The sequence below is a fragment of the Rattus norvegicus genome, chromosome 13, assembly GCF_021556685.1.
Source record: "Rattus norvegicus strain SHRSP/BbbUtx chromosome 13, alternate assembly SHRSP_T2T, whole genome shotgun sequence".
Classification (NCBI taxonomy): domain Eukaryota; kingdom Metazoa; phylum Chordata; class Mammalia; order Rodentia; family Muridae; genus Rattus; species Rattus norvegicus.
Window position 1 is genome coordinate 46,376,270 of NC_141546.1, and position 14,640 is coordinate 46,390,909.

The 14,640-nt window shown below is 50.8% G+C and overlaps 1 protein-coding gene across 6 annotated transcripts in view; it reads right to left on the minus strand.

Moving 5' to 3' along the window:
• Tmcc2 (transmembrane and coiled-coil domain family 2) overlaps positions 1 to 14,640 on the minus strand; it is a 37,684-nt gene that overhangs the window by 9,881 nt on the left and 13,163 nt on the right. For 2 of the 6 annotated variants that reach the window (XM_087581077.1, XM_087581079.1), the window contains exon 1: positions 3,231 to 3,406. The exons of 3 other annotated variants lie outside the window; for them this stretch is intronic. In XM_087581077.1, coding sequence (XP_087437203.1) covers positions 3,231 to 3,254 — 24 coding nt within the window. In that variant the 5' untranslated portion in view covers positions 3,255 to 3,406. Of the gene's footprint in view, positions 1 to 2,415; positions 2,597 to 3,230; positions 3,407 to 14,640 lie in introns of those variants that run through there. One more of the 6 variants, XM_087581076.1, reaches the window with a different exon arrangement.

Below are 14,640 nucleotides of genomic sequence, written 5' to 3' on the forward strand. Positions count from 1 at the left end.
CCCAGCTTGGAGCAGGCCTGGCTGCAAAGACAGCTTCTCTCTCCAAATGGTGCAGAGCTCGCTCCACCATTATTGCATCTGGAGCTGAAGCCCCGTGGCATGGTACCCTTACCCTACTTGCCTGGCTGAGAAAGGCTGGTCCACTCTACAACTGCTTGACTTGGGATGGGTGCCCATGATTAGGCTGTGCATACTCTAATGCAAGATCTGGCAAGGCGGATGCTAGACAGTGGGAAGTCCATGATATACATGGTCCTACTTTGAGAGCTTAGTAGCCAGGGCTGCAGCTATACTGGAGTTTAAGACACACCGATGAATGTTCTGGCTAAGGTGGGGCTGGCAGAGTGACTGCTGAGTCTCTGGGGCCAGTTTTTCCTGTTTCTGTCTTGGCTTCAGTGAGATCTCCCCACAGTTCATGAAGAGCTGGGCACGCTATCTATGTAGCTTTAATAGTGCCACAGACCTGTCTCTCTACCCTGCTTCAACAACACAAACTGAAACTGGATTAGGTACACTGCCAAATTACAGAGGCTGCTGGCTCAGGACTTCCCCAGCCTTGGCTCCTATTGCCCTCTGGGGTTTTTCTCTTCCTCCTGGGCCTGAGTTCAGTGTCCTTGCATTAACCTGGCTATGTGACACTTGCCCTCCCCACTGCATGACAGCCCAGCATTCTGAAAGATGGCAGGTCAATGGCAGACACTATCGGCTAGCCTAAGTCATGCTTTAGCAAGAGACGGGAAAGCAGTAGCTCTATGAATTGCTATTTTCTTTCTTCAGCAACATATGTACATGGGTCACAGAAATAGCCACCGCTCGTGAGGAGTTCATGCTTCTGTGCTTGTGTTCCCAAGTAGACCCATGACCTTCTACCACCTCGGGGCACGAAGCCCAAGGCACCCACCGTGGGCTGGCATGTCTAGTTAGAAAGACAACAGCAAGGTTATTCTGAAGAGGAGGGGGAAGAGGAGGAGAAGTAAGAGGAAGAGGAGAAAAAATAAACAGGTCTTTTGGTCTCCTGGGTTTCTCGTTAGGCGAAGTGTTTACACACAGGTGGGACCATGCAGGATGCTGTCCTTGAGGGCAGGGTCTGGCTTCCACTGTATCAGAGCTCAATGAGTGAGTGTGCAGGTTGAAGGTGGGGGGAAGTTCGTCAGGACAAGTGACTCACCAATGACTCAGCAGAAATGCCCCGACCTGGAGAGACTCTGATTCTATCAACTCTTTTGGGTTAGCAAACACTGATTTACTTTACTTTTTAAAACTAAGTCCCAGAGGATAAGGGGGTAAATCTAGACCAAGGTGGAGAGGAAAACCCACGGCCAGCTAAAATCCTCCAGATTCAAAGAGGCAGTTAGGCAGAATAACTGAGAGAGAGCAGAAGGGAAGTCTACTCCATCGCCAGGACCTGAAGTCGGGGGCTGTTCCTGCTCCGATGCACCCTAGGCCTCTCTTCCCAGGGGGAAACGTATGGGGCCCATAGAAATGTTAGCTCCAGCTTCGGATGGGTCATCGTACTGATCCAAGCACTTCCAAGCAGGCAAGGGGGTAATATGGAAGCCTAAGGGCCCTTTCTCCAGGAGGTAGGGGGTTAGATGTCAGATACTCAATAGGCCACCCAAAGGGCATGTGTATACGTGGAGCTCGAGGTAGAAAGATTCCCATAGCAATGGCTCTAGCCACATGAGGAGACAGCGTATGCCCACGGTGGCTTTGTAAGCCCTTCATTGCTTCTACAGGGGGATTACTGGGTACAGACTACACATAGATGAGCGAACACGCTCCTATTTCATGCCGCACCCATCCATCTCAAGGCCACGAAAGGCTACCTGCCTCTTGTCACCGTGCCTCCCACAGCCATCGGGCTTGCTCTGCACCTAAGGACACTCTCTGGTGCTGGCAGAGACTCTTATCTCCCCTACACCTTGGTTTCTGGCCCGGTTAGGACTCCTTCGTGGCTGCAGCCATAACTATATCCTCCCTTCAGCCCTGGCCCTCCTGAGAACAAAGGCCTTTTGTCCACGTAAATGCCCACTGTTCCCCTTCCTTCACGTAGAGGCACAGGCTCTTGGCTGAGGCTCTGGAGTTGCTCTTTCACTTCAGAGTCAAACACTAGGGACCTGGACGCTCTCTGGTCCATGGGGGCCAATGCTCACAGAACCTCTCTATTCCCTTCTCCCTGCCACTCCTTCTGAACACAGAAGCAGCCATGATTAGAAAAGCACCCTTTGCATTTAATTTCATGCCAGCTTGCCTGGATCCAGAGTTCTCTAGAACTGGGCAGGAGAGAGGTTGGTTCTGAGAAGCCCACAGAGGGAGCCTTCCACTCGACAACCTGGAGAAATGGCTCTCCTTCGTTCGATAGCCCTACTCTGTCTCCCACGTGAAGGTCTTTCCTCCCCCCACCAAGAGCCTCACCTGTGTGGATACTGTTTCCCAAAGCCGTGCTGGCGATGAGGTGCCAGGAGCTTTAAGGCCCCAGCTGTCTGAGGGCAGTGCCAGGCTCCCAGATTCACAGTCCCTGGGCAGCACTGTTGGGAGCCGGGGTCTTCGAATAGGTGTGCCAAAACTCCCAGCCTCTGAAGCCGCCATCTCCAGTCTGAGTGAGGCCCAGCCAGGGATTAGGGGCGGATTGCTCTAGATTTTCTCCTCCCCCAGGGCACATGGCTGTTCTTTCCCATCTGGCAGGATATATGGAGGTCTATCCAGCCAGAGGATGGAGTGGTGATTAGGGACCTCTCCCCAGCCCAGGATGTAGGAGGATGTCGTAGTGTGGCTGGCTGGGCTGTATGCAGGGGTGGGAAGCCACATGGGAATACAGGACAAGTAACAGTTCACCTACCAGACAGGCACTGACCAGTTCCTTTCGTGGCCAAAAATGTACCCAGTGATCAGAAAGCCTCTCACAACGGCTCAACTGCACCAACTCCTCACTGTAGCTCATTATGGAAGTGAGTCTCCTCCCGAATGGAAGGGGCCCCACCCAGAGTCCTCCTCTTTCCATGCTCAGTGGCTTAGGGCATGGTCACTCCCACCCCAGATTCCCCAATAACGGCCTGGAGGAGTCAGCCAGCCTCAGTAAGGGAATGCCTCTGTCCTGAGACTTCGTCCCAGGAACTGCTCTAGACACCATTGTGGCTACCTCCTGGCTTCTGCTTCTTACCCTCTGCTTTCTATCCCTCAGCACTGCCCAGCAGACACCACCCAAGGCACAACAAAGATGGCCAACTCACAGTCTCTTTCTCTCTGGACTTCATCTGTACAGCCCCAGTAGGAAGTCCTATTGGTCAGCAGAGGGGGCCAGAGGGCCACAGTCGAGTGGTGAGGAAGGCGATTCTTAGCTTGCAGAGTCCTAGGTCCACCTGTCTTTAGGAGCAGCTTCCCCGGGGCAGAGACTCTGCGGGAAGTCGGGCCTCAGGAAGCACACAGGGCTTAAATACTGAGGGCCAATGTGGATCATACTGATGCAGCAGTCCCAAGTTCAAGAAGGTTCCAAGAGATAAGAAGGGCCCAGTGCTATCTCTAGGAGCCAGTGCCAAGGTTTGCAGCCAAAATCACCGAGACCAGGAATCCCCCACCCAGGGTCTTGGAAACTATACAAACATGTGTCAGCTGATGACTTAGGTTCTGTGAGGGGGGCTGGCAAGGCACATCACACAGGTCTCCACGTCTGGAGCCATCTCTGACCTATAGGGCCTGGGAAAACGCTAAGCAGTTCCTATTTTCATAAATAACCTCCTTTATGTTTTGACAAGTACTGTTTCTTTTGTATAACAGTTATTAACTATAAAGTCTTGCTGTTCCTATGAGACTAAAGGAAGGAAAGGAGTAGACCTTCTGTTTATCTGGGCCCCTTCCTGTGGCCATCATGAGGCAGATCTCCCTTGACAGTGACAGCATAGGATGACGGCTGACTATCTCAGTGAGCTGGAATGGAAGTTCTCTGCAGCAGACCCATCCTAGGTGGAAACAAGCATGGCTTGAAATTCTTAACCCCAAGACAGCCCTTCCCTGGTCCCTCCTTTTGAGCCTCGCCAAGTTAAGATTTTTAAGTTAAAAAAAAAATCTAAATTATGCGTGTGTGTGTGTGTGTGTGTATGTGTGTGTGTGTGAGTGTGTGTATGTGTGTGTGAGTGTGTGTATGTGTGTGTGAGTGTGTGTATGTGTGTGTGAGTGTGTGTATGTGTGTGTGAGTGTGTGTATATGTGTGTGTATGTGTGTGAGTGTGTGTATATGTGTGTGTATATGTGTGTGTGAGTGTGTGTGTATATGTGTGTATATGTGTGTGAGAGTGTGTGTGTGAGTGTGTGTATGTGTGTGTGAGTGTGCGTGTGTGTGTGTATGTGTGTGTGAGTGTGCGTGTGTGTGTATGTGTGTGTGAGAGTGTGTGTGTGCGTGTGTGTGTATGTGTGTGTGTATGTGTGTGTGAGAGTGTGTGAGTGTGTGTGTGCGTGTGTGTATGTGTGTGTGAGAGTGTGTGTGTGTGTGCGTGTGTGTGTGTGAGAGAGTGTGTGTGAGTGTGTGTGCGTGTGTGTGTATGTGTGTGTGTGAGTGTGTGTGTGAGTGTGTGTGAGTGTGTGTGTGTGAGTGTGTGAGTGTGAGTGTGTGTGCGTGTGTGTGTGTGAGTGTGTGTGAGAGTGTGTGTGAGTGTGTATATGTGTGTGAGTGTGCGTGTGTGTATGTGTGTGTGCGTGTGTGTGTGAGAGTGTGTGTGTGAGTGTGTGTGCGTGTGTGTGTGTGAGTGTGTGTGAGAGTGTGTGTGAGTGTGTGTGTGAGTGTGTGTGTGAGTGTGTGAGTGTGAGTGTGTGTGCGTGTGTGTGAGTGTGTGTGAGAGTGTGTGTGAGTGTGTGTGAGTGTGTGTGTGAGTGTGAGTGTGTGTGTGTGTGTGTGTGTGTGTGTGCAGGTGCCTGTGGAAGCCAGAGGCATTGTGGTCCCTGAAGATGGAGTTACACGTGGTTATGAGCCACCCGATGTGGGTGCTGGGAACCAAATTCAGGTCCTTTGGGCGAGCAAAATACTCTTAACCTCTGAACTACCTCTTCAGCCCCAGGGCTAGGATTTTTTTTTTTAAGTTATTTCTTTTATTTTTTTGAGATTGTAATATAATTATACAATTTTCCCCCTTCCTTTCCTCTCTTCAAACCTTCCCATATAACATTCCTTGCAAATTTCATTGTTGCATACAAATAGGCATATATTTATTGGCCAGATGACTTTAGATTCACAACTTTAATATACGATATAAAGTCTGCAAATGCCTGGTATTTCTTACTGTGCTCCTCCTTGTAAAGAGACGGTTTACACTTTCAGGCTTCGCCGTCAGGAGGAACACCTCGCCTGTTTCCGGGGAAGAATAAGAGTAGGAAAACTGACCAGGACAGTAAGACTATACAAAAATACCAAAGCATCTAGACCCACAGGACAGCTTACCTACAGGCATAAGAGCTTATCCTGGACCACCCGGGATCTGGTGAGCCGGGGTCTGCGGGTTGTACCAGGCTCAGAGTACACACCAGCACTGTATACCTTCTTGCCTTAAGGTCATGGGTTTCCTGACATTGCCTGGGAGAATCCCATGTCTTCCAAGGCACTCCCTCGCCTGTGTCTTGCTAAACGTCCCTTTCCTTTTCCTTTTTTTAAAAGTACATTTATTTCATCATCATCTTCTTTCTATCTGTCTGTCTGTCTATCTATCTATCTATCTATGTGTGCAGTGCATGTATGCGGGTAGGTACTCATGCCACATAAGGAGGACAGAGGATATCTTGCTGGCGTAGGCATACTCCTTCCATAACTCAACAAGCTTGGCAGTGGGTACCTTTCTTTACTTTACCCACTGAACCATCTCACTGGCCCATAACCTGAGGAAGAGGAGGCAGTCGCAGTGACCACAGGAGACCAGAAATCAGGGAAGCCTAAGACCTGGGGTTCTCTCCTACCACCCCAACTTCTTTCTTACTGTGGAGCTGTCTCTGACTAGCAGGGCTTTTCCCACACTTCCTGATCCAGAAAGCTCAGAAGAGCAGAAAAAGGGTTTTGTTAGGCTGCACGGCATTAGGATGGGGAAGACTCTGAAAGGACATTTCAGCTGACTCCTAGAGCAGCTCATCACAAAGGCAAACAGGAAGAGGGAGGGAAGTGCTCAGGGGTGAACCAGTAGTCTCTAAGAGAAAAGGAACAGTGATTAGGGCAGTGTCTGCATAGCAAGCTGACGGGCAGAGGCCCCTTTCTCTATGGCACTGTCCTTGTCTTTGTCCATGAGCAGAGACCCTCAATCTGCCACAGCGAGCTGCAGGACCTTGTGTTTCAAGCTTGGTCCCACAGTTGTTCCAGATCGTAGGCTGAAAGCATCCTCAGGAGCAACGGGGGTGGGGGTTGGGGGGTTGCGGGGTTGCGGGGTGGGGGAAATATAAAAGGGCACAAGTTAAAGAATATGTCTGTCAGGAAGACGTGCAGAATGGGCTCCGTGGATGCTGAATTAACTTTCCAGGAGCCTAGCAGGCTGCTTGGGAGTCAGAATGGCTGATAGAGATCTTTACCATGCTACCCACAAGCTATGCAAGCTATGCAGCCTGCAGGATGAGGCCAATGAATGGGAATGGGCACCAGCACGGGCATGGGCATGGAGAGAGTGTGTAAACTGAGTCTTAAAGGCTCTACAGCTGTGTCTCAGCCTTGCTGGCTGCCAGTGGTACATGGAGCCTGACACACTGTAGGCCTTATTAAATAGGTTATTAAAACCGAGGCCCCTTCACCGCATGTGAGTGTGTACACTCATGGACACATCACAGTTTCCCAGACAGTATGTTGATGACTTAGCCTGGGACAGAAAAGTAGCTGTCATCTGAAGTGGAGCTGAGAGAGTGGCAGGAAGGCATGGGGAGAGCTGCCACGAGTATTCAAGTGATGGCTCTGAAAGGACATGAGCCACCAAGCGGCTTTCTTTGCAAAGAAAATGTGCTGCTGGGTAAATGGCAGGCATACTTCCTAGTAAGTGCTGGCCATCCGTCTTGGCTACTTCCTCCATGGTCAGGCTGAGGAAGAGGCAGCAGCATGGCAGAAGCAGCCGGTCACCTCCAGTCTAGAGGCCGAGGCCCATGAGCTGCAGCTGGAGGTGTCTGGCCTCGCCTCAGCCACACAGAGCTAGGTCTGGGGGCAACCGATGGGCTCACATTGTCCTGGAGCGGGAAGCTGAGGGAGCCCAGGTCCTGGGCCCACCACGCTCCTCTGCACACTTGGCAGGGCTCAACTCCCTCTCACTCTGGCTTCTTCCTCTTTTAGCTTTTCCTCACATAAACTCCCTCTTCAGTTAATTTTGATATCAGGCCCTTATTTCTTTAATCTTTTTGTTCTCCTCTGCCTTATTTTATTATTCTCTCCCTCCTTTTAAAAAAAAACAACTATTTCCTTTATAAATGCTATTTACTTTTTTTTCCTTTCCTTTTCTTTTTTTCGGAGCTGGGGACTGAACCCAGGGCCTTGCGTTTGCTAGGCAAGTGCTCTACCACTGAGCTAAATCCCCAACCCCTATTTACTTTTTTTCTCTCTTAAAAATATAAATAGGGTTGGTTGGGCATAGCTCAGTGGAAGAGTACTCACTTAGCATGCATGAAGCCCAGGGTTCCTAGTTCCATGGAGCACAAATAAAATTAAAAGCTCAATCAGCAGCATCCACACCTTCTACAGAGTGAGAGGCCGAAGGACATGCTGGGAAGTAGCTAAATTCAGTTCCTTAGAAGACAAGGTAAGGCCTTAGACAACAAATCCTGGGCTGCACACGTTGTGTGGCAAGCAAAGCCCAGCAAGGCTTCTTGGGCGGCTGGCAGCTTCCCTGATGCTCACCATGCCTCCCCTGGGAATGGGGGCCAAGGAGGTCATGACCCCACACTTACTGTCAGACCTAACCAGGTCACCACTGGGTACCGCTTTCCCCTGGGAAGACAAGAGAATGGTTTCTATTGTCCACTGTGAACTGCAGCTCTCAAGGCAGTCGTGCACCCTAGAGTACGAGGAGAGACGCAGCCCCAGGAGCTGGAGCAGCAAACAGAAGGCCTATCGAGGGGATGCCACAGCACGGCACTGGCATGCATCCACCACGAGACCTTTCAGCTGCTTTCAGGAAGGGAGGAGGTATCTTCTCTACCCGCCTGGCCTTTGTTGACATAATGTCGAGATACTCTGGGGTGTCGGGGCAGGGCTGTCATTCCTGAGCATGGGAACCTGGTCATTGGAAACAATCATATAATCATGCTTGGTAAAACAAATCTACTTCTTTACGGTATTCTGCTCCCCAGAGGAGGACTTACTGGGAACAGGCCCTGAAGAAAGTGACCCAGAGGAAATGCTATCTCCTTTCTGAACAAGTTTTAGGACACGGAGTACCCTCTACCCGACCCCATTTGCCACAAATAATTGAGAACATTTTTTTCCCTAAAGCAGGGGACTGAAACACAATTCCTGTAGGCTCCCGCTGACTCAAGGGCTCTGAGCTTACCAAAAGCTGATATGATTAAACAAGAAATATGCACAAAAGCACGCTGCAAATTGCAGCATGCTGTTTGACTGACTGTTGGAGCCAGCACATCCCAGAGGCATGCCTACCAGTCCCCCAGAGGGTGAGAAGATAGGAACAGGGCCCAGGTAACATTTGAAGTTGCTTCTCAGGAGGTGAAGAAACCTTATAATGAAGTTAATATTACAGGGCACTTGTCTATCCAGGGCAAGGTTCGCCTTTCCAGCTGCCCTCGAGGGGGCCTCTTGATCACAGTATCACTATGGATCTGATTTAGCTTTTGCTGAACACGCTGAATTATTCACTAGCTATGGATAGCAAGTCAGCTCTGGGGCAGGGATAGGGGTATCAAGAGAGCTGTGAGGAAGAGAAAGGAATACACTGGAAACTAGAATGGCAGCAGGGGTCGGGGGCGAGGGGGCAGAGAGGACCTCTACAATATTTGAGGAACAAGAGCCACTAAGATATGCCTGATGATCTGTTTGTGACATCCTGGCATCTGTCCCGGAGGAAAAGAGGAGGTGAGAGAAGGCCTTACCCTAACCTCTCCACTGTAGCTCAGGAGAGCCCCCCCAATTCTCTGAGAATCCTCCAAGGGCTGCGGTGGTGTATGTTCTGCACCTCTGTTTTTTGTTCCAGAGTCCTCTGCCCTGCACGGATAAAGCCAGAAAGTGCAAACTGCATCGAGAACACGACACAGAGGCAGGGATCAGGTTAATGGTGCTGTGTTTCCATTGCCTCACCTGGCACGGAGGGACCAGGGTCACGTTTCTCATCTCAGGGATGTGGCAGATGCCGGGAAGAGCATTCTCGGTAGCTGGGAGATGTGTGCCAATTCCCATGACCCGTGCCCACGTCCCAGGGTTGGCTCCACACAGTCTGGAGCCCAGTGACAGAGCTCTGCTTACTGCTGACTGCTACTAGCCTCGGCCGGGAGCTCACACCCAAACCCAGAACACACCTTCTTGGGCACAGCATGGCTGAAGGAGCCAAGGCTGAGAGAGAGGCAGAGATGGAGCCTTGGCTATAGTGTCCTGCCAGTCTAGACTGGCATCATCTCAGCCCCATGGGCCATAGACAAAGAGCTCATCTCCCACAGGCCCTGGCCTGAGCTTAGCAACAGGGGTTAGGTAACAGTGGAGTTGTCCAACTCGTACACAGTGTCTCAGGCAATTGTACACTCCAGAATCCAGAGCTAATGAGGAGGGCAGAGTAGTTCCACCCAGAGAGACAATCAGTGGGGTAGGGAAAAGGCAAAAGAAAGCTGCCTTACAGGCCGTGAGTGTACTGGGGCGAGCAGTCCCAGCGTTAGTTCTGAAAGAAATGGAGCACTGTTGCTTATGATGTCTGGCAATATTTATTCTTTGGCCCCTTCCACATCTGAACAGATTCCCCCAACAAGGTGAAGGGCTTCGCCCAAACATGAGGGATAAAGTCACACTAAAGTAGATCTTGGCTCTCCAGGCACAACGGGATACACAGGGTGGCAGGGGCCTCAAGGTTTACTGAGCTGGGGAGTGCACTGGTTTAAGGCAAATCAAAGCCACCCAACCTTGGCTTGGTGGATGCCTGGAAGCACTTCATAGTCTTGGAAGGTCCTCCAAGGATAAATTGCTTCTGTGCAAGGGAACCTTCCATACAGAGAATAAGAATGGAGGTAAAGAGAAGGGATGGGCGAGAGGAGCAGAAAGAGATGGTAACTGTCCTCCTCAGAGACCTGGGTAACCACATGAGAGGCCACACCACTTAGAAGGTGGCAGTGCTATAAGGGAAGGTGCTGTATTTGTGTGAATTAGCTGAATAACTGGTCTGATCCTGAAACAAAGTTACTATAGTCCCTGTACAGCCATACCTAGGTTGGCAGGGGCCTCCAGTGCCTGCCTAGGAGACATGTTTGGAAACCTCGCTCAGCAATCAGCCCTGCCCACCACTGAGCCAGCAGACTGCTAGACGTAAATAAACCAGGGGCCCCTGGGCATCTGCCAAAAATTCAGTCTTCTTGGCAAGAGGTGGGGCAGAGGGTGGGCCCTTTCCCTCACCATCCTGAAAGTAAACAGGGAACTTATTTACATGGGGTAGGGAAATTTTGTTGATGGATAAATCCTTGGGAAGTACACAGGATGTCCTCTATCTGCCCTGGGCTGGGAGATGCACTGCACCTCATTGCTTCTGCCTCCACCGTCTGTCACTAGAGATAACACCAGCGAACTGTCCGTGTAGGACGACCTTGCCCCTCACCACCTCACCCCTGTGGGACTAGGGAGACCCTACTCCTTCACCCTACCTTACCCCTGGGGCAGCAGGGTAGAGTTCACTGGCTGCAGGATTCTCTCCAAGCTGTACAGACCCTGCCCTGCATGGCTCCTCAACCACAGAAGACAGGAGGGAAGGCAGGACCAAGCCAGGGCCAGAAGCTAGCCACATAGCTGGCTCCCGTGTCCTTGGCTCTCCTCTCGCCAGCCTCCAGCATGATATACCTTGCACTGGTCCAGGATGGGCAGACCTGGGTAGGGCGTGTGAGGAAAGGAGAGGTTCTGGGGATGCCCAACCACACACCAAGAGAGGAAACAAAGACAACAGAAGCCTCTGACCGCACATTCTCCAGGAGCTTCTTTAGAAAAGAGAAAAAGGAAATGAAAGGAAGGGAGTGTACGGGATATGTTTCCTTTACTTTCAGAGAAGTCAAATGGCCTAACCCAGCTAGTGCCTCCTTCTCCCTGCCCCAGGGCTGGTTCCCCGAACTTAGGGCCACACACAACGTTACCCTCTTTGTCTGCTCATCTGTGGGGACCCAGTCCACTGACAAACGATTTTCCCCAGCTTGACATATGCAAGACTGAGTGTGCCGACCTTTCTCAGTGTCACATACATAATGGAAAGCAGAAGGGTGGGGTCAAGGGTGGGGTTAAGGGTGGGGTTAAGGGTGGGGTCAAGGGAGGATGCTGTTGTTTATAATAGGGAAATAACTAAAGGCGGAGCTTAGCTGGATCTAGAGGAACAAATCATAGCCCGGCTCCCACCATCCGGACTAATTGCTGATCTGTGAGGTCCCATTTGTCTCTGTCACAACCCTGCCCCTTCAAGTAAGGGCTCCAGACCCCTGACTTTTTCTGAGTGGGCTCTGTGTGAGCCCTTGCAGGGCCAGTCAGGAACCCTAGATGCCTTCGGGGTGGGGTGTTTTGGTAACTCAAGCTCTACCAGGGCGCTCTGGTCTAACAATGGTGAGGGGTGTGGAGGCTGGGGGAGGCTTATGAATTAAAAATGGATGCTAGTAATCACCAGGGAGCCTGCAAGAGAGCATGTGGGTTGTGTTTACTAGAGAGAAGAATACTTCCTATTCATACTCAGGCCACACGCTTCTCATGCCAGCTAATGGCCTCTGGGTCTGCAGAATCAGATGATGGCGCTTAAAGCTTTAAGGCAGCTAGAAGAGCCTTCTTCCAAGGCTAGGAAGGCAATTCTCTCTCCTCAAGACCCCCAGGGCCACACCCATCTCTGGAGGGTCGGCCCCCAGGTCCATCGAGTCTTTGCCTTAGGAAGAAACAGTGGCTCTTGGTCAGGACCTATAGGGCTGGATGCTCCGAATAAGCAGCCCCTCCCTTGCTGAAGGATCAGTCTTCACTTATGAAGTGGAAGTGATGACATACTCTTTGCCTACCTCGTGGCTTGTTGTGGAGGTGGACCAAGTAAACAGCAGCAGAGCTCATGGTTCCAAAGCAGAACGAGATAGGAAGCCAGGCTTGGCCGCACACACCTTTAACTCCAGGACTTGGGAGGCAGAGGCAGGTGGGTCTGTAAAAGCTAACCTGATTTACATAGCAAGTTCCAGCCAAGGCTACACAGTGAGACCCTGCCTGTAAACAGACAGACGGACAGACAGACAGACAGCAAGAGGTAAATCTTAAAGGAAAAAAAGGGAAGAGTGGACTGGAGAGATGGCACAGCAGTTAAGAGCACTGGGCTGCCCTTCCAGAGGACCCAGGTTCAATTCTCAGCTCCTACATGGAAATTAATAACAAGGAACCATTTCCCCAACCATCTACCAGTGAGGTTACCCAAGGCTTTGGGTCTGACCTTCCGTACACAGCGAAAAGTAATTCTTTTCCCATGCATCAGCCAGACGCACTGTCAAGATAAACAGTAGGGGTGGAAAAGACCCCAGAATGCTGTCCAGCTGGCAACCTGCCCAAAGTATCCCCAGCTCCTGCCTTCCAAAGCCACAGTCATCACCGGTTTCTGAAGGTGCCTACTGTCCACCTACTCCCTGTCTTCCAGGCAGCTACAGAACTCTAGGGGAACCCTAATTAACTGGAGGTTCCAAGGATCACCTCCCCCGCCCTGTAAATTCAAGCCCCTCATGTGACAGGATTTTTCTAAATAAAATTTTGAAACACACTCAGTGACTCACCCATGAGAGGTGGGCCCGGCTGCTGCTGTACAGACAGAGTTTTCTCATTAAGGGCTGAACAACCTGCTTCCAGCTGGTGGGTCCCACCCGCTCTTGGGTTCAAGAGGCCACAGACTTGCAATCAAGTGCATCCAGACCTCCCCCTGGCTGCACACTTCTCCCAACAGAAGCCGAGCTTGCGAACGCAGTCCCGTCGTTTTAAATGCTATCTATATGCTGACAACTCCCAAATTTATGCCTCTAGGTTGGATCTCTCCCCGGGACTCCAGACTTGTTCATCCTGCTGCTTATTTGGCATTTCGACAGGGGTGTTTAATAGCTGCCTCAAACTTAGCACAGCCAAAACCTAGCTCCCTGCATCCCACCAGAGGAATTGTTGTTCAATTTGCCACCTGTCTTGCTGTTCAGCTTACAGAACTGCAGCCAGGTCCCAAACCATGAGCCATCTACAACTTCTCCCGTTGCCACGACCCACACCCAATCCATCGGGTACCCCTGGCCCTGACATCCGAAGCAAATCGAGAGTTCAGCCAACATCCTTTCTACAACCGCTCCACTCCAAACACCAGCCCCTCTGGGATACATACCAGCTTCCCAGCAGCCCCCTGGCCCAACCCTGTCACAGTGTCAGGGTCCGTCCTCACAGGCCAGCACCAATGACCTTGTACCAAATTTTCCAGCGCTTCCTCCATCACTTGAGGGGGGGGGGAAATAATCACAAGTCCTTTTCCTGGCATATTGGTCATTTGTGGTGCTCCCTGCCCCACCCCCACCCCCAGCCCAGCCTGTCCCTGGTTTGATGCTGTGCTCTCTCTGCTTTGCTGACTCCACTCTATATCCGCACATTGTCAGAGAGGCTTTTCTGACCAACCCGTCTAAATAGTACGCCCACCCACATTCTCTACCTTCATGCTCTGCTTCTGCTTTGCTTCCCGGCACTCTTTACTACCAAATACATCCAGTAGTCACCAGTGGTTATCTCCTCCCACCAGGAGGAGTCAGGGACTTTTGCTTTCATTCACTGAAATTTCCTTAATGGCTAGAATGCTACCTGGCGCTTAGAAGATGCTCGATAAATATCATCAAATAAAGGGGAGTGCAGGGAGGTGCAAGTGAAAGAGCTCACGAAGGGAGGGGGCATCTGCTGACTTATGGCTGCTACTGGCTGAGGCTCTGCTAGAGACGGGTGGCCCAGGACCATCCGTGGGAAGTCCTTCATCTTGAAGAAACGTAGACTCGGTGTTACATGCAGAACACATGAAATGACTCAACAGCTAATGGTCACAAACAGTTGTAAAGTCATTCCGGGTGTGATAATTCTGCCAAAGCAAACCTCGGGTCTGACTGGGCCCCTCCACTGATTACCAGTGCCAGCCACGGAGGCAGGGCAGCCTGGCATGGTGGAAAGAGGACCGGACTTGGGATTAGGACCCCAGGTTTATACAACTGTGCCACAGGTTCTGAGCTCTGTGGTTTTAACGAGGCATACCCCCTCTTTGGAGACATATATATATATATGTATATATATATATATATATATATATATATATATATATATATACCAAAATTTGAGCTCTCAGAATATGGCTCATCTGGTTTAAGAGACTATTTTAATGAATCCACAAAAAGAATTGTCTGTATTGGGGGGGCTGGAGAGATGGCTCAGTGGTTAAGAGCACTGACTGCTCTTCCAGAGGTCCTGAATTCAAATCCCAGCAACCAC